The sequence below is a fragment of the Aquarana catesbeiana genome, linkage group LG03, assembly GCF_042186555.1.
Source record: "Aquarana catesbeiana isolate 2022-GZ linkage group LG03, ASM4218655v1, whole genome shotgun sequence".
Taxonomy (NCBI): domain Eukaryota; kingdom Metazoa; phylum Chordata; class Amphibia; order Anura; family Ranidae; genus Aquarana; species Aquarana catesbeiana.
In genome coordinates, this window is record NC_133326.1 from 300,164,246 (window position 1) to 300,182,453 (window position 18,208).

General features: G+C 45.0%; 1 protein-coding gene across 2 annotated transcripts in view; it reads right to left on the minus strand.

Annotated features, from left to right (window-relative positions):
* PTPRQ (protein tyrosine phosphatase receptor type Q) overlaps positions 1–18,208 on the minus strand; it is a 450,263-nt gene that overhangs the window by 138,981 nt on the left and 293,074 nt on the right. Inside the window, exons 25-26 of one of the 2 annotated variants that reach the window (XM_073620247.1) lie at positions 9,531–9,854; positions 3,674–3,795 (exon numbers count right to left, since the gene is read on the minus strand). In XM_073620247.1, coding sequence (XP_073476348.1) covers positions 3,674–3,795; positions 9,531–9,854 — 446 coding nt within the window. The remainder of the gene's footprint in view (positions 1–3,673; positions 3,796–9,530; positions 9,855–18,208) is intronic. The other variant, XM_073620248.1, reaches the window with a different exon arrangement.

An 18,208-nucleotide genomic window follows, 5' to 3' on the forward strand; every position in this document is an offset into this window, starting at 1 on the left:
TTTGCGCAAACCAATCAATATACGCTTATTGCGATTTTGTTTACCAAAAATATGTAGAATACATATTGGCCTAAACGTTTTTTTTTTGGATATTTATTATTTTATTTATTTTTTGTTTATATCGCAAAAAAATTGATCCGCAGAGGTGATCAAATACCACAAAAAGAAAGCTTTATTTGTGGGAAAAATTTACCTCAAATTTGTTTGGGTACAGCGCCGCACGACCGCGCAATTGTCAGTTAAAGTGACACAGTGCTGTATCGCAAAAAATGGCCTGTTCATTAAGGGGTTAATCCTTTCCAGGGCTGAAAGCCTGGAGGAGCGATACATGGTGGGACCTGTGTGATGACATCATGCTGGAAGGGGCTAGGTACCATCTTGCTGAGCTGACAGATCTACACTGTGTATATGCATGCTGTGATGTTTGTGTCTCTGGGCATTGTGTGTGTGTTACTCCTTTTTATTCTTTCATTAAAAAGTAATTGGTAATACTATACTATCGGATCTTTTTTGCATATATCTCTTTGAGTCTTTTTATGCAAGAGCTGTGGAATATGGAGGTGTGACCTGGGAGCTGCTGACCTGCTGCTTGTGTGATTAATATATATATATATATATATATATATATATATATATATATATATATATATATATATATATATATATATATATATATATATATATATATATATATATATATATATATATTTATATTTATTTATTTATATTTATATTAATGAGCGCTTCACTTTTATTAGGTTTACATTTAAGGATATTTCAGGTGCATTGACTGCCTTGTGCAATAGGTGAATGAAAATGGAAGCACTGTGCAACGTAACTTATTAAAATGTTTGGACTCCACTGGGTCACCCAGTGCTGGATCCTGCCATTAAATTTGGAGGATTCAACTTTGAACCACCCTTTTTGGTACAGGAGTATTAAAAATAAGAACATCCTAATAAAAAAGATTGTTACTAATGAACATCTGTAAAAAATCTGAATGTACACACTTGAATTATTATAACTACCTATTTATTCCTCTTACTTGATTGTTTTTATCTGCTTGCTCCAGTAGCCATGAAAGAGTACCAGTTACCAGCCCTGATCTCAGGCAAAGGAGAGGATAGCCTGCATATGCACCCTACAGCCTCTCATTGTTTGACATTTGTGCTCTAGAGGTAAAACTGCACAATTATAGGAACCTCAGGTTGAAGATTTAGATTTTTACAAATGCCCATTTCCAGAGGCGGCTCTAGGCTTTGTGAGGCCTTAGGCAAAGCATAGACATGAGGCCCCACTCATGCCTATAATGGGAAAAATAATTCAATCGATCAAAAAATTTTACTGCATAAATTGTATATATTAAGAGCTTTAGGGCTCATTTACACTTGCTTCGGCTTCAACACTCATTAACGGCTAGTTGACACTTGCTTCAAAACAAGGCTTCACACAGGCTTTGTTAAAGTTCTCTGAACGCCAGTCAAAGCTCCTGTCACTAAATAAAATGGTTAGCTTACAGTCCTGTTTACACCTGCTTTTGCTTTGCTTTGGCTTTGCTCCAAAAATGATACCCCATGTAGCTTTAGTTGCGCTTCAAAGCATCTTCATAGCAGTCTATGGCAAAGCTTGGTAAAACTCCACTGAAGCCTCACCAAAGCCTTATGGAAGCCCCACCACAGTCTTATTGAAGTCCCATCAAAGCTCTGCCAAAGCCTCATCGAAGCCCCACTGAAGCCTCATCGAAGCCTCATTGAAGCATCAAGCAAAAGCAGGTGTAAACAGGACTGTAAGCTAACCATTTTAATTAGTGACAGGAGCTTTGACTGGCATTCAGAGAGCTTTAACAAAGTGTGTCCAAAGCCTTGTTTTGAAGCAAGTGTAAACTAGCCCTTAAAGTGCTAGTGTCCGTGTCCTCTATCTCAGTGCTGGTGTCCGTGTCCTCTATCTCAGTGCTGGTGTCTGTGTCCTCTATCTCAGTGCTGGTATCTGTGTCCTCTATCTCAGTGCTGTTGTCAGTGCTCTCTATCTCGGTTCTGGTGTCAGTGCTCTCTATCTCAGCGCTGGTGTCTGTGTCCTCTATCTCAGTGCTGGTGTCAGTGCTCTCTATCTCAGTGCTGGTGTCCATGTCCTCTATCTCAGTTCTGGTGTCAGTGCTCTCTATTTTGGTGCTGGTGGCAGTGCTCTCTATCTCAGTGCTGGTGTCAGTGCTCTCTATCCCGGTGCTGGTGTCAGTGCTCTCTACCTCGGTGCTGGTGTTAGCGCTCTCTATCTCAGTACTGGTGTCAGTGCTCTCTATCTCGGTGCTGGTGTCAGTGCTCTCTATCTCGGTGCTGGTGTCAGTGCTCTCTGCCTCGGTGCTGGTGTCAGCGCTCTCTATTTCAGTACTGGTGTCAGTGCTCTCTATCTTGGTGCTGGTGTCAGCGCTCTCTATCTTGGTGCTGATGTCAGCGATCTCTATCTCAGTACTGGTGTCAGTGCTCTCTATCTCAGTACTGGTGTCAGTGCTCTCTGTCTCAGTGTTGGTGTCAGTGCTCTCTATCTCGGTGCTAGTGTCAGTGAGGGCGGTAGCAGCAGAGAAGCCAATCAGCAGGCAGTGACAGCACAGAATGCAGAGCGCCTGGCCCACCATGGCTGAGGATCAGCACTGAACTGGGACCTCTGAAGCCCCCCCCGCAGTGGAGCCTTCCATAAGTGGGAGTAAGGGCAGGGCAAAGGGAGGGGTCAGGGGCTGTCAATCACAGGTGGGCACGCTGGGCCACTGGCACAGGACTGAGCTGCCCTTTTTGTTAGTGACACTGATAACCAGGAGGAAGGGAGTGGAGGGGATGGGGCAGGGGTGGATATAAAGGCCAGTCTGTGGCTGTGGCTGAGGGATGCTGGAGAAGCCAGGATGGGGGGTCTGGCTCTCTCTCATGCTGGTGGTAGCTGGCTGCAGAAGGAGTTGTGGCATGGTAGCTGTGCCTCTCCCTGCAGCTGGAGCCCCGGATCCCCCCGCACTGATTGACAGCCCCAGAGAGGGGATGCCCTGACACCTCTTCTTTCTTACCTTCCCTTCCATCGGCTCCACACATGGTGATGGTGATGCCTCCTCTATGGGACCTTCCTCTTCCCCTCCTTGCCATCTGCATCTTCAGAGCAGCAGTAATCCGGCTGCTGGAATGAGTCTTCTCCCCTTCTAATCCCCTGAATAACACAGCGCTGGCTCCCGCCTCCTCGCCAAGACACAACCATGGCTCCGTTCTCTCTCTCCACTGCCTGGCCATGGAGCTCACAGGCTGCATTAACCTGCTGCTGATCGGAGTGTGGCGCTGCATTGTTGACAGCAGAAGCAGCTCTTCAATTAGGCGGTCGCGAGGCCCCTGTGAGTGTGAGGCCTTAGGCGACTGCCTAATTTGCCTAATTAGAGAGCCGCCTCTGCCCATTTCTAATCTATTTTATGCTACTCCAGGCCATGTAAGTGATGAAAAAGATCTAGCAAAATTAAGAATCCTTTATCTTTTGTGTAGACAGATAGAGAAATAGCCATCACACCTGGAGAAGTACCTCAATATGAAACAGATCTGTACTTCCTCAGAAGCTGAGGGCTACATCCTTACAATACAAGATTGCTGTCCAATGTTACATATATGTTCAATACACACAGAAGCAGCAATGATAATAATTCTTCCCTTACCGTGGATATGTTGATTAGATATGACGTTGGTCCAGTTATGATGGCTGGCCCACTCCAGCTGATATTAATACTTTGTGGGGAGGTAGCAACAGCATTTATGTTTTGTGGAGGTCCTTCTGCAGCTATAGAAAGTGGTAAAGAATAATATTAATTTTGATTTTCATGTAACTTTTCTATAGTGCACACTTGGAAACAGACAGCTCTGTAATAACTATAGCAGCAGGAGCATATTGTGAATTGAAAACTTCTGTTTCAGCTTAATGATAATGGAAATAAATTCAGAATAATGATAGAATGGGAATGTAGAATAGCTGTTCATAGACAGGGTAATATTTCAACAAGTAGAAAAGCTGATGAGACATCCACCTGTCCTTCTGCACTACAGGGACACACCCAATATTTTTGCCAGCTAGGCCAACAGATTGATGGGCCTCACATGGGTTGTAAAGGCTCTGCTACTTTTTTACATAGAAAAAGGACTGATTGTAATAATGGTCATGATTTTATTTAATTGTTCGAAAAAGCACATCTACGTGATCATATTGGTACCAGAGTACGGAAAGGAAATATCTTGAATGTTCAAATGCAGGGCCTTTTCTTATGCACGGTGGCAGTGGAAGCTAAGCATTGGAGTGCAAATCACTTTTGGAGGCAAATTTCCTGCATGCCAGCTTAAATTCAGCCATGATATCATCCAGCCAGCAGAAAGGCTGGACATATTCAAGAGTAAGTACATAAGTTAAACACCAATACTGGGGGCTTTCCAAATCCCATTGACACCTATTCCTACCACTATTCCTCTGACAGACCACTAATGCAGGGGCATTTTTTTTAAATCTCCTGACCTGAGAATTTTTCCACTGACCACTACCAAAGGGGCTTTTTTACTCTCACGGACACAGTGCGATTATTACTCTCAATAACCTCTGCCACTGGGGTATTTTTTACTCCCACTGACCTTTGACACCAGGGTATTTTTTTTCTTCCACTGACCTTTTATGCTGGGGTACTTTTTACTCTACTGAAATATGATGCCAGAGTATTTGCTACTCCAAGTGGCCACATTTTGGCCTCCTAACAGTCTGACAGACAGTAAAGTGATGCTTTGATTAAAAAGTTTGAGGATTCCAAATTGAGGTCTGACAGTGCAGTTAGTATTTCAGTTGTAGGATGCCAATGGATATGCCTGCATGTCTGACAACCCCCAGGCCAACTGATCTTCAGAGTATTCTATGAAGGTTGCCTCAGCCCACTTTTTAAGTTGCGTTATGTCAACGCAAAGGGCAGTAATAAGTAGACGAACTTCCCTGGTAGATGCTGCTGTGTTCATGATTTTTATTAGAGAACATTGATGGATGGGACAGGGAGCTGTCAGGAGCCAGAAGATAGCTTGCCAACCTAAACATGAAAGTTTTACTCACACTGGATTAAAGTTGTATCCAATACTTTTTATAGGTTGAATTAAAACATAACCATAATAATGTACATAACATTGAGATAATTGTTACCGCACGCATTTAAACACATTTTAGTGTTAGTATGTTAATACAGAATGTGAAAAAAACCTTGCACAATAGAGAAATAAGTGTTCTCAACACCAGTTGATGTAATCAATATATTCCAAAGAAATAACCTACGTTTATGTCAGCAATATCACTAAAATTCCTTTAGATGTCTAAGTTACCTTTAACGTAAGAAACTACAACAACCTGGCAGGATTCATGAAGGCCAAACTGTGCAGCAGATATACACATTTCTCGGAATATGTATACAAGCTAAGAAGTTATCTGGAACTAAAAGTTAAGATTTTGATATAAATGTTGGCTGTATTATTTTACTGAAGCAATTAAATAGTTTTAGTCCGATTATTTAACACTGAGAATCAGCACTATAATATGCAAAATCGTGTGATAGGACAATAAACGTAGCTCAGGTAACTTATAGATACTTTCAACATGACAAAGTAAAGAAGATACCAACTAAACGTGTTAATCTTCAGCTACCAAATATTACATAAATTAGAACTGAAACTGAAATATTTTAATATTTTATGTTTTTTTAAGCTATTAATATCATTATATAGTAACTGATGCAAAGGCTTTGTACATGCATGCTAAGACCTTGGACCACGAACACAGTAAATACTTGTGCCTTATGAAATATTAAAGCATGTTTTGTTAAAAAAAAAAAAAAAGATTTACTTCTTTTTGTCCAGTGCTAGAACTGTTAGACATTAACATAACTCATATAAATCATAACAATTCACTAACTATGGATAAAACATCTTTCCTATCATAATCCAATCACTTCCGCTCATGAGAGCTTTTGTCCTGGTTACTACAATAATGCATTTACTGTAACTAACAAGCATCATTTCCTGATTAACATGCTTCCATCGCTGTACAGGAATGTAGGTCTTATAGAGGTCAGGGTCATCTTTGCAATTTATCTGTGTCCTGATACTAGGGTAGCTGTAAAGTGTGCTTGCTGTGTAAAGGATCTGGAGAACCAATCATTTGGGCTTTGAGCTTGGAAAAAAACACAGGAAGTCAGACTGAGTACAGCTCCTAATACCAGCGCATAATATGATGTTATATCATTATTTCACAGCTAAGCCAAGCTGACTTCAAAAACATTGCATGTATCTTTATGGTTTATTGTAACCTTACTTAAATTTAAACACTAAGAGCATTAATCTGTTTCTTCAAGGGCAAAATTGAGATGACGTGATCCATCCTGGGGAGGTGGGGTGGAGACACAGACTATAGAAATAAAAATGCGACAGAAAATAGATATACAGGTCACTTGTATTAACCAAATAATGTCCAAGAGTCTTTATGTTTCCATCTGGTTAGAAGGCTTTTGTGGTTTATATTCCCTATCTTTATATAGTACCAAGCATACCAATACTGGAATGCATGATCATATTATGCTGTCACACATATCCATATGAAAGGGCACATGGACGCCATGCTGAGGAACATATTAAAACTTCACAATTAGCTGAACCACAGCCTGATGCTGACAAAAACAGCCAAGTTTAATTTATTATTTCATATTTCAGGTTCCATGTTAGCGCTTTAAGTGAAGCCAGCATCAGCTTTATCTTTAATGTTAAAGTTGATTTTCAGGTATGAAATTGTTGCATAGTTACTATGCTCCAGCTTGGACCCATGTAAGTATGCATGTGTCATACCTTGACAAATTCCTCCAGCTGCTGGAAATCACTGTAATGGTCTCAGCTACTACAATGATCTCCACTGGCTTCCAAATTCTATTCTCGGTGGCTGCCCTTCTCCTTAATGAACACAGGGGTGCCACTTAAAGAACACTTTGACCCTGGGTTCACACTAGTGCGATGCGGGAACCAGCAAGATTCCACCGCTGGTTCCCGCATTGTTCCTCTCCTGCAGGCAGTTCACACTGCCTTGTGCGAACCACTGCGGGTGTCATTAACAAAGTTAATGACACCCCCAGTTTAGTTCACAGATTGCAGTGAGAACACCCATGCAATCTGATTCTAGTGCAGGGAAAAACAAGTCCCTGCACTATTTTCTGTGTGAATCCAATGCATATTCAGCCATACAACTCGCACTAGTGTGAACCCAGGCTGAATGCTATCAATAAATGCAAAGCATTCTCTGATTAGGGGAGGTGGAGAGTGTGACGTCACCACTCTGTCTCTCCACTGCATCCAATCCAAAAACGCTTTGCATTCATTGACAAAATGACTGTCCCTAAATGTTGCCTGTACTAAGATGGTGACCTCTTGAATTCACAGGAATTGTTCTGTTTTCAAATTGTGACAGTGGGCGTGGAGAGAAGATCATGGAGGGGGGCTGCAGATGCTGGAACAAGTTCTTCCCTAAAAAAGGAGAAACGGGTGGAACATCTTCCAAAGGTGAACTTAACCTTTAAATCTTGGATTATTTTGTATTCCAGATCTGTACAGTAATCCAGTGTGAAATGACCCCTCGGCAGAATTTTTCTGTAATAAAGACCACTCACTGCTGCTTGTGCAGGGTGACTAGTAATGTGTCTGCCCCTACTGTAGCTTTCTGCAGGCAGTCTGTTATGGGTGGAGCTGCTGCACCCCTCCCACAGCTCTGTTTTCTGCACAGGATATGAACACCGCATTTCTACTTTTACAAGGTGATATCTGGGTTTGAGTCCTACGTGGCTACTGAGGTATACATTTAAATGAAAGCTTTTGAACATGGAGTTCATATGGCATATCATTGGCATATCATGGGGTAACGACGAGTCCTGCACAACATGGGCCACCCATTACTTTTGCTATTCCTATTATTCAGCTACAATATTATACCATATGGTTATGTTTCTTTATAGATCACCATTGCATTCGCCCATAAGGAGTTGGTATACCCCAACGAAAAGCATCGGACTTACATAGATGCATGATGTCCATACAGATGATTTTTTGCCTTTTATATTGTTTTACTCTAGATGTTCCAACACCACCCAGCCCTTCCAGTGGCCAATGTTGTGCAGGACTCGTCGTTACCCCATGATATGCCAAGTACCATGGCGTCAATAATTATTTGTGGTTTTTAGCATGCCCTGCGTTTATGAATTCTCTGTATGCTTCTTTTTTGTGTCGTTCGGGATGCTGTACATGATCTCACAAGGTGTAATAAAGTGTTCTTTGCTTTTTGGTATACATCTCTCATTCAAAGTCCCCTAAAAACTCCCCCCTTTTTTGTCAGAACCCATATAAGCAATACTGTATTTTATATCCCACATTCTTACTCTATATAGTGATTGGCCTCATCTAAAGTCCCGCTGACAAAACCTTCTCTCCTTTTACTTCCAGGATGGGAGGCAGCAGCCACCTCGGCTTGCTGCTTCCGCTTCACTCCCCAATCACTGAACGGTCAGTCTGCTGGCACCCCTGGTGTCACCCCTCTGGCGGGTGTCACCAGGGTGTGGTCCATATCCCCGCCTACCCGTAGCGACACCACCTCTTCTCTGCAATCCTCATCGTGTTCCTTCTGCTCTCCCAAAATAAAGTATTTCAATAGGGAAAGCATACAGTATGTGCAACCTTTCTGACACACTTATGCCTTGATAACCCAGTGGAAACAGCTACCATCTATCTCAGTGTTCTTTCCTTTGAAACTGCTAATTCCCAATCAGAAAGTCCTAAATGGACTGTGGAAAAGCATATAGCCATATCGATAACAGCTTATATGTCTACATGTTCTAGAAGATTGTACATGTTCTAGAGGATTGTTCATGAGAGCCCTGTTAAAAGTACAAACCTAATGACACAAGCCACAAAGCTCTTTCACACTTTTGGTACCCAAGGAAAGGTTACTTCTTCGGGGAGTTGATGTACGTACTATGTGCCCCCTACCCAACACCTTTGCGGGAACAGTTAAGTTGCTTCCACCTAACTGTGGTTTACTTTGAAACCACTAATTACCCATCAGAGTGTGTTAACTATCCTGTGAAGTCCCAGAATTTCACAGGACAGTTAACGCAACCACCAAAAGATTCATTCAGTTGAGGCCTAGATGCTACAATGTCAAGATAAAGGAATACTTGCCTATTGCAATGCAACATATAATTCCTTTACAGAAAAAAAGTTTTTTGTTTTTTTTAAGCATACCTTTCATGTGTATTTGAAATTTATTAGAATTAGACGTCTAAGATTTACAAGCTGTGCAGCCAACATATGTTAACTTGTGCTGTATGTATTCTTCTTGCTTAATAATGTTAAAATCAATGTTAATATATTGTAATTGTTGTTATTATTATTATTTTATTTTACTTCCAAAATGGTTAGTTGGCTAGTAAGTTAGTTAGTGTTTATGAAGAAGATGTGTACACTTACGACCAGATAAAGTATGCACATTTATCCACGATGAGGATGTACCATATCCGGCATTAGTGCTAGCACTAACTTTAAATCTATACCATCTGTACTTTTTTAAGCCATAAATTGTCTTCTCAACAATATTGTCTCCATACGAGTAGAAGTCCTTGCTTGTCTCAACACATTCACCAAAGTTCCAGTCATAACATTCAGTGGAAAGAAGCTGAGCTGTGATTTTGTAGTTCTTTAAATACCCATTTGTCTGGTCTGGTCTATTCCACTGCAATGTGACACTTGTAGAGTCAATGCTTAAAAAAGTAACATGTCGTGGAGCACTGGGGACTAAAAGAAAGAAACCAGTAATAAAATACACAAAATAAAATACACAAAATGCCTTCTGTGTATACTGTACACATTGACAATACAGAACAGAACCTGATAACTTCATAAACAAAACCAATTGCTATATTGATAGACAACTTTCTTGTGGAGCTCATCTAAAATCGTTAAAGGTTATATTTGAACAGTAACACATTTATTTAAAAGAGTAGTGTGGGATTTCAAAATAACAAACATAAATACTCACCTAGGCTGATAGCTCAGTTCTTGGTCTTCAGTGAGTAGAGAGCCAGTGACTATCAGTCACTGGCTCTGTGCTCTGCCCCTCCAGCACTCACTGGAGTGCCAAGATGTGGAAGGGGAAGGAGCAGATGGCTCAGGCTCTTAGCGGCATGCTGGAAGGCTGAGCCAGCTGCCACTCAGTCATTCTGACATTAAAGACAGCATCCCTCCAGAGCCTGGACCAGCAGAGTGACGTCAGCCAACAGCGGACTTTAGTCTGTCAGCTGAATCTGGGTCACAGGAGTGCAGAACTAAGTGTACTCCTGTGACCCACAAAATAGGTTTGGCCAAAAGAGCTTTGGTCCTACTTCTCCTTTAATGTAATACATACTAGATGTATGCACAAACAATTGCTAATTGAAAATAATGCTTGATAAGTCCATCAACCCATTTCCCAGTCGGGATACAATCTGCATGGAGTTTGCATGTTCTTTCTGTGCTTGCATGGATTTCCTGCAGGTACTTTGGTTTCCTTCCACACTCAAAAGACATGCTGGTAGGTTAACTAGCTGCTGTCTAACTTGGCCCTAGCATGTCTTTGCATGTATGGTAAGCAGGGTCCTTGGATTATAATTTCTTTAAAGGGCAGAGACTGATATGAATGTACAATCTGCAAAGTTTGATTAAATTGTGAGCTATATAAATCCCTGTGATAAATAAATAATGTAGAAATCTGTTATATATTCATGCCTAGCGTCATAAGGTGTCATGGATCCACAGTAATGTTTGTCTGTCAGCTTACCTCTCCATGTGTTCAGCTTGAGAGACCAGCAGCCCTTCACCTGATTGCTTAAGTAATCTCTCCTCAAAGCATGGCTCCACTCCAGGCCCTATCAGGGAACACTATATTAACCTGTTCACTGCAAGCCAGCCCTGCTGATCAATATTGTGTGTTTGGCTTCCGTGTGCTCCTTGCTGTGTTTTCTACATCTGATTCTAGTTACCAATCTTGGCTTGTTCTTGATAGGGATGAGCCGAACACCCCCCGGTTTGGAACATGCGAACAGGCAAAATATTTGTTCGAACACGTGAAAGTCTATGGGACACGAACATGAAAAATCAAAAGTATTAATTTTAAAGGCTTTTATGCAAGTTATTGCCATAAAAAGTGTTTGGGGATCTGGGTCCTGCCCCAGGGGACATGTATCAATGCAAAAAAAAGTTTTAAAAGCGGCCATTTTTTCGGGAGCAGTGATGCTTAAAGTGAAACAATAAAAATGAAATATTCCTTTAAATATCGTGCCTGGGAGGTGTCTATAATATGCCTGTAAAGTGGAGCAATTTTCCCATGTTTAGAACAATTCCACAGCTAAATGACATTTCTAAAGGAAAAACAGTCATTCAAAACTGCTCGCGCCTGTAACGTATTGTTGGGTCCCGGAAATATAGATGAAAATCAATTGAAAAATTGAAAAAAAACGGCATGGGTCCCCCCCCAATCCATCACCAGGCCCTTTGGGTCTGGTATGGATATTAAGGGGAACCCCGCATCCAAATTTTAAAAAAATGGCGTGGGGGTCCCCCAGGCCCCCAGGCACTATATACTCTCAACAGCAGTATATATACTATATGGCCTGCCCTATATAATCTGCAGAAAATTGTCCCTTAGGTGTTGGTGGTACTAGAACTCTGTAAGCCCTCACAGTTACTCTTGGTGAGCGTAGGAACAGGCCCTGCTGAGAAATACTTTATCAAACACTGTAATTTCATGCCCCTGTTAAACAGGGGGCAGAAAAATTGCCCCTTTGGTGGTGGGATCCCACATCCATAGAAAATTCAAATCAGTTACATCAGCATCAGGTGCTTGATAGCTGCTGATCCAAGACTTTTTTTTATGAATGCGAGCCTATCAACTGAGTCTGTGGACAGGCGCACTCTGTGGTCCGTTACAAACCCTCCAGCAGCACTGAATGTGCATTCAGAAAGAACGCTGGATGCAGGACAGGCCTTCACAGGGTCTGGAAATGCATTACACAAACCTTTCTTCAAGGCCTCCTGAAGATGTTTCATCTTCTGCTCCCTCTGCGAAGGCAGGATGAGTTCTGCAACCTTAGTGGATCAAGAAGGGTTGCCAGCCAGTAATGATCCTTCTCCTTGATATCGTGAATCCTAGGGTCCTTTCGCAGGCTTTGCAGAATCAGGGAGGACATGCAGAATATGTTTGCCGAGGCACTCAATTCAGAGTCCTCTGGGTCACTAAGGATCACATGATCTGTAACAACCTCCTCCCAGCCACGTACAACTCTTTTGGTTTCTGAGGACTGAAAACCATCCCTTTAAGACTGCTGCTGAGTATTATCTTCCACGTTCATGCTGACACAATCCTCCTCCTCCTCCTCCTCTTCTTCCTGTGTGTTTGGCGGGCCCACAGTAATGCTATCTGGATAAAGGGGGCCTTGAGAGCTAAGGAAGTTCTCCTCTTCCACCAGCTGTTCTGCCTCAAGTGCCCTGTCCATTATTCCTTGAAGCATGTGCTCCAACAGGAAGACAAGAGGCACAGTGTCACTGATACATGCATTGTCGCTGCTCACCATCCTCGTGGCCTCCTCTAATGATGACAGTACAGTGCATGTATCCTTGATCAGTAGCCACTGGCATGGCGAAAAGAAGCAAAGCTCCCCTGACCCTGTCCTGGTGCCATACTCGCACAGGTACTCATTGATGGCCCTGTGCTGCGTGTGACCTCTGCAGCATTGCCAACGTTGAGTTCCACTTGGTGGGCATGTCACAAATGAGGCGGTTGGTGGGAAGGTTGCATTCCCTTTGAATGTCAGCCAGCCGAGCACTGGCATTGTATGTCCTGTGGAAAGGACCACAGACTTTTCTGGCCTGCCTCAGGAGATCCTGTAAGCTTGGGTACCTGCTCAAGAAACGCTGCACCACCAAATTCAGGACGTGTGCCAAACATGGAACATGGGTTAAGTGTCCCTGTCGGAGGCCTGAGAGATGGTTGGTCCCATTGTCACATACAACCATTAATGGCTGAAGTTGGCGTGGCATCAACCACCTTTGAGCCTGCCTGCAGAGCTAACAGAATCTCTGCCCCAGTGTGGCTCCTGTCCCCTAAGCAGACCAACTCAAGCACCACATGGTATCTTTTTGCCTGGCTGCTTGCGTAGCCCCTTGAATGCTTACAGAGCCTCGCTGGTTCAGAGGACAAATCTGCAGAAGAGGCCATAGAGGAAGAAGAAGAGGAGGGGTGGAGGAGAGAGCTGTGGCAGAATTACCACTAGCATTTTGAAAGCGTGGTGGTGGAACAAGCTCCAACAATACTGAACCCTGTCCTGCATCCTTCCCAGCTGCCAGCAGAGTTACCCAGTGCACCGTGAAGGAAAGGTAACATCCATGCCCATGCCTGCTGGACCATGAGTCAGCGGTAATATGCACCTTACTGCTGACCGCCCTGTCCAACGAGGCCAAAACATTGCCTTGCACATGCCGGTAGAGAGCCGGAATGGCTATCCGTGAAAAGAAATGGCATTTTGGAACCTGCCACTGAGGTACAGCACATTCCACAAATTCATGAAAGGGGGCAGAGTCTACCAGCTGAAAAGGCAGCAGTTGCAGTGCTAGCAATTTGGCCAAGATACCATTCAGACGCTGAGCATATGGATGGCTGGGACCAAATTTCTTTTTATGGTGCATCAACTGGGGTAGGGAAATTTGCCTGCTAAAATCAGGTGGTGGTATACTGCTAGCAGATTGGCTGTAAGTACTTGGGACACCTATTGCTATACCTTCATTCCTCTCAGTGCAGGTCTTTGAGAGGACTGGAGGTATAGTAGAGTTGTAGATCCCAGAGGAGCAAGGAGAAGTCCTCCTTTTTCTTTGATGTGGGTCTTTCAAGTGCTGTTGCCAACGGACTGCATGGCAGGTCATCATATGTCTGGTCAAGCATGTGGTACCTAAGCGGCTGCTGTTCTGCTCACGCTTGATCCGTTTCAGACATAGGTTGCAAACAGCAACGATGCGATCTGCTGCACACGTGTTGAAAAAGGCCCACACCAAGGAACTTTTAAAAGTCAGCGGGAAGTCAGCAGCGCCCTGCACCTGTGGAGCTCTGCAGTGTGATGCAATAGTGTGGCTGCCCTTAAGCTGCCCCCTAGAGGACATCCTGCCTCATTGGTGTTGTGCCTCCTCCTCCTCCCTTCTCTTAGGCACCCAAGTAGAGTCAGTGACTTAATCATCCCCTCCCTCCTCGTCACTGGAGAAAACATGGCAGTATGCTGCTGCTGGGGGAACACAACTGCCAGTTTCTTGTCCTTCTTGGCACTCCCTTTCTCTAGGCTCACAAAACTCCCTTCCTTTCCCGGGGGACCAACATCAGAGCCTTCAAATCGCTGTGCATCCTCCAGCAGCATGTACTTGACACTGTGATCGAATAGTTCTGGGGACTCCTCCGTGCATGATGGTGGGGCTATGGAAGGAGTAACTGTGGAAGGAGCCGGTGGAATAGGCCGCTTTGGTAGCTGCATTGGAAGCTAAAAACTACTCTGAGCCTGGGTGACAGAGGATGAGGAGGATGAGGACGGCTTTATCCACTCCACCAACTCTTCTGCATGTTCTGGCTCAATAACACGGCCAGCAGCAGAAAAAAAGGACAAGCGTGCCCTACGAGCACCTACAGAGGATGCACCATGTCCACGATCAGCACTGTAGACACAGAGGCTACTTCCGTCAAGCTGTCAGCATGATCATTGAGGAGGAAGAGGATAGTCACTCAGCATCAGCAAAGGCAATCTTGAAGGGATCTGACATTTCAAAAAAAAATATTCTGTTACATCAGCATCAGGTGCTTGGTAGCTGGTGGTGATCCAAGACTGATTCATTTTTATGAAGGTCAATCGACCAAGTCGGTGGACAGGCGCACCCTGTGATCGGTTACAAAGCCTCCAGCAGCACCTCATGTGCTTTCTGAAAGAATGCTGGATGCAGTACAGGCCAGTAGCTCAATTGCATACTGCTCAAGCTCTGGCCAGTGATCCATCCTCAAGACCCAGTAACCCAGAGGATTTTCGGGGGGAAAGCCCCTAGGTATTCCTGCACCATGTAAAACAGACGCTGGCGATGGTTGCTGGAACCGATCATACCTTGGGGTTGCGGACTAAAAAATTGTCTGAGCGCATCGATCAGACGGCCACCTTCTCCACCGCTCCTTCTTTGACTGACCGAAGCCTCAGCAACACGTTGTCCAGGAACAGGAATTTGTAACCTCCCAGTCTCTGGGAACACATTGCACAAACCTTTCTGCAAGGCCTCCTGAAGATGTTTCATCCTCTGCTCCCTCTGTGACGGCAAGATAAGGTCTGCAACCTTACCCTTGTAACGTGGATCAAGGAGGGTTGCCAGCCAGTAATGATCCCTCTCCTTGATACCATGAATACGAGAATCAGGGAGGCCATGCAGCGTAGGTTTGCTGAGGCATTCGGTCCAGAGTCCTCTGGGTCACTAAGGATGACATGATCCGCAGCCACCTCCTCCCAGCCACGTACAAGTCCATGGGTTTCTTCGGACTGTAAATGATCCTTTGAAGACTGCTGCTGATGCTGAGTGCTAGGCTCCACCTCAATGCTGACACAATCCTCCTCCTCCTCCTCTTCCTGTGTAATCGGTGGGCACGCAGGAACACTGTCTGGATAAAGGGGGCCTTGAAAGGTAAGGAAGTCCTCCTCTTCCTGTCTCTGTTCTGCCTCAAGTGCCCTGTCCATTATTCCACGCAGCGTGTGCTCCAATAGGTGGACAAGAGGGACAATGTCACTGATGCATGCACTGTCACTGCTCACCATCCTCGTGGCCTCCTCAAATGGTGACAGGACAGTGCATGCATCCCTGATCATGGCCCACTGGCATGGGGAAAAAAAAACAAGTTCCCCTGACCCTGTCCTGGTGCCATAGTCGCACAGGTACTCATTGATGGCCCTCTGCTGCGTGTGCAGCCACTGCAGCATGGCCAACGTTGAGTTCCACCTGGTGGGCATGTCACAGATTAGGCGGTTCTTGGGCAGGTTAAATTCCTTTTGGAGGTCAGCCAGCTGAGCACTGGCATTATATGACCGGCGGAAATGCACACAGACTTTCCTGGCCTCCCTCAGGACATCCTGTAAGCCCGGGTACCTGCCCAAGAACCGCTGCACCACCAAGTTAAGGATGTGAGCCAAACAGGGCACATGGGTCAGTTGTCCCTGTCGGAGGGCGGAGAGGAGGTTGGTGCCATTGTCGCAAACCACCATTCCTGCCTTAAGCTGGCGTGGCATCAACCACCTCTGAGCCTGCCCCTGCAGAGCTGACAGAATCTCTTCCCCAGTGTGGCTCCTGTCCCCCAAGCACACCAGCTCAAGCACCGCATGGCATCTTTTTGCCTGCATACTTGCGTAGCCCCTTGAACGCCTACAGAGCACCGCTGGTTCCGAGGACAAAGCACAGGAAGAGGCCATGGAGGAAGAAGAAGAGGAGGGGGTGGAGGAGAGAGGTGTGTCAGAATCACCAGTAGTAGCATTTTGGAAGCGTGGTGGTGGAACAACCTCCAACACTACTGCACCTTGTCCTGCATCCTTCCCAGCTGCCAGCAGAGTCACCCAATGCGCCGTGAAAGATAGGTAACTTCCTTGTCCATGCCTGCTGGACCATGAGTCAGCGGTAATATGCACCTTACCGTTGACCGCCCTGTCCAGCGAGGCCAAGAGATTGCCTTCCACATGCCAGTAGAGAGCTGGAATTGCCTTCCATGAGAAAAAGTGGTGTTTGGGAACCTGCCACTGAGGAACCGCACATTCCACAAACACACGGAAGGGGGCAGAGTCTACCAACTGAAAAGGCAACAGTTGAAGTGCTAGCAATTTAGCAAAGCTAGCATTCAACCGCTGGGCATGTGGATGGCTGGCTGCAAACTTCTTTCGGCGGTGCAGCAGCTGGGGCAGGGAAATTTGCATGGTACAATCTGACGTTGGTGTACTGATAACAGATTGCCCGCAAGTACTTGGCTGTGACACACCTAATCCATTCACACACACACCTATAGTGGGGTTGGAAATCCCAGCTGATGAGGAACAAGGAGAGGTCCGCTTTGTTCTTTGGTGTGGGTCTTTTAGGTACGCTTGCCAACGAACTGCATGGCAGGTCGACATATGTCTGGTCAAGCATGTGGTGCCCAAGCAGGTGATGTTTTGGCTACGCGAGATACGCTTGAGACATATGTTGCAAATAACAGCGGTGTGATCTGATGCACTCGTCTCAAAAAAGGCCCACACCAAAGAACTTTTGGAATAGCGCGCAGAGACAGCAGTGCCTTGCACATGCGGAGCTCTTCGGTGTGATGCAGTCGGTGTGCTGCAGTCGGTGTGCTGCCTTTAAGCTGGCCCCTGGAGGGCATCCTGCCTCGTTGGAGATGTGCCTCTTCCTCCTCTCTCCTATCAGGCACCCACGTGGAGTCAGTGACTTCCTCATCATCCCCTCCCTCCTCATCACTGGAGCAAACCTGGCAGTATGCTGGAGCTGGGGAAACATGACTGCCAGATTGCTGTCCTTCTTGGGCACCCCCTTTTTCTGGGCTCACGTTACTGCCTTCCTCTAGCTGGGTACCATCATCAGAGCCTTCAAAATGCTGGGCATCCTCCTGGAGCATGTACCCAACACTGTGGTCAGTGGGACTCCTCAGGAGAACATGTTGGTGCTAGGGAAGGAGTGACTGATGCCATTGAGCCGAGGGAAGAGGCCGCGTTGGCAGATGCTTTGCCAGACAAAGTACCCTGAGCCTGGGTGAGAGGATTAGGAAGATGAGGATGGCTTGATCATCCACTCTACCAAGTCTTCGGCATGTTGCAGCTCAACGCGGCCAGCTGCCTCTCCTTGTTGGCCTTCCAGACATACTAATGGCCTACAGTGAGATGCAGCTGCACAAATCTGGGATGTATATATATACTGATTATACTGCAGCTAGCAGAATCAACTGTCTGCCTGTAGTATTATTAGTATAAGAACACCAGCAATTGTCTTCAGGTAGCTTTAGGTGCACACTGTGCAGAGGACACAGTACACTAACTGTAAATACTGCAGCTGCCTGCCTGTGGTATTAATAG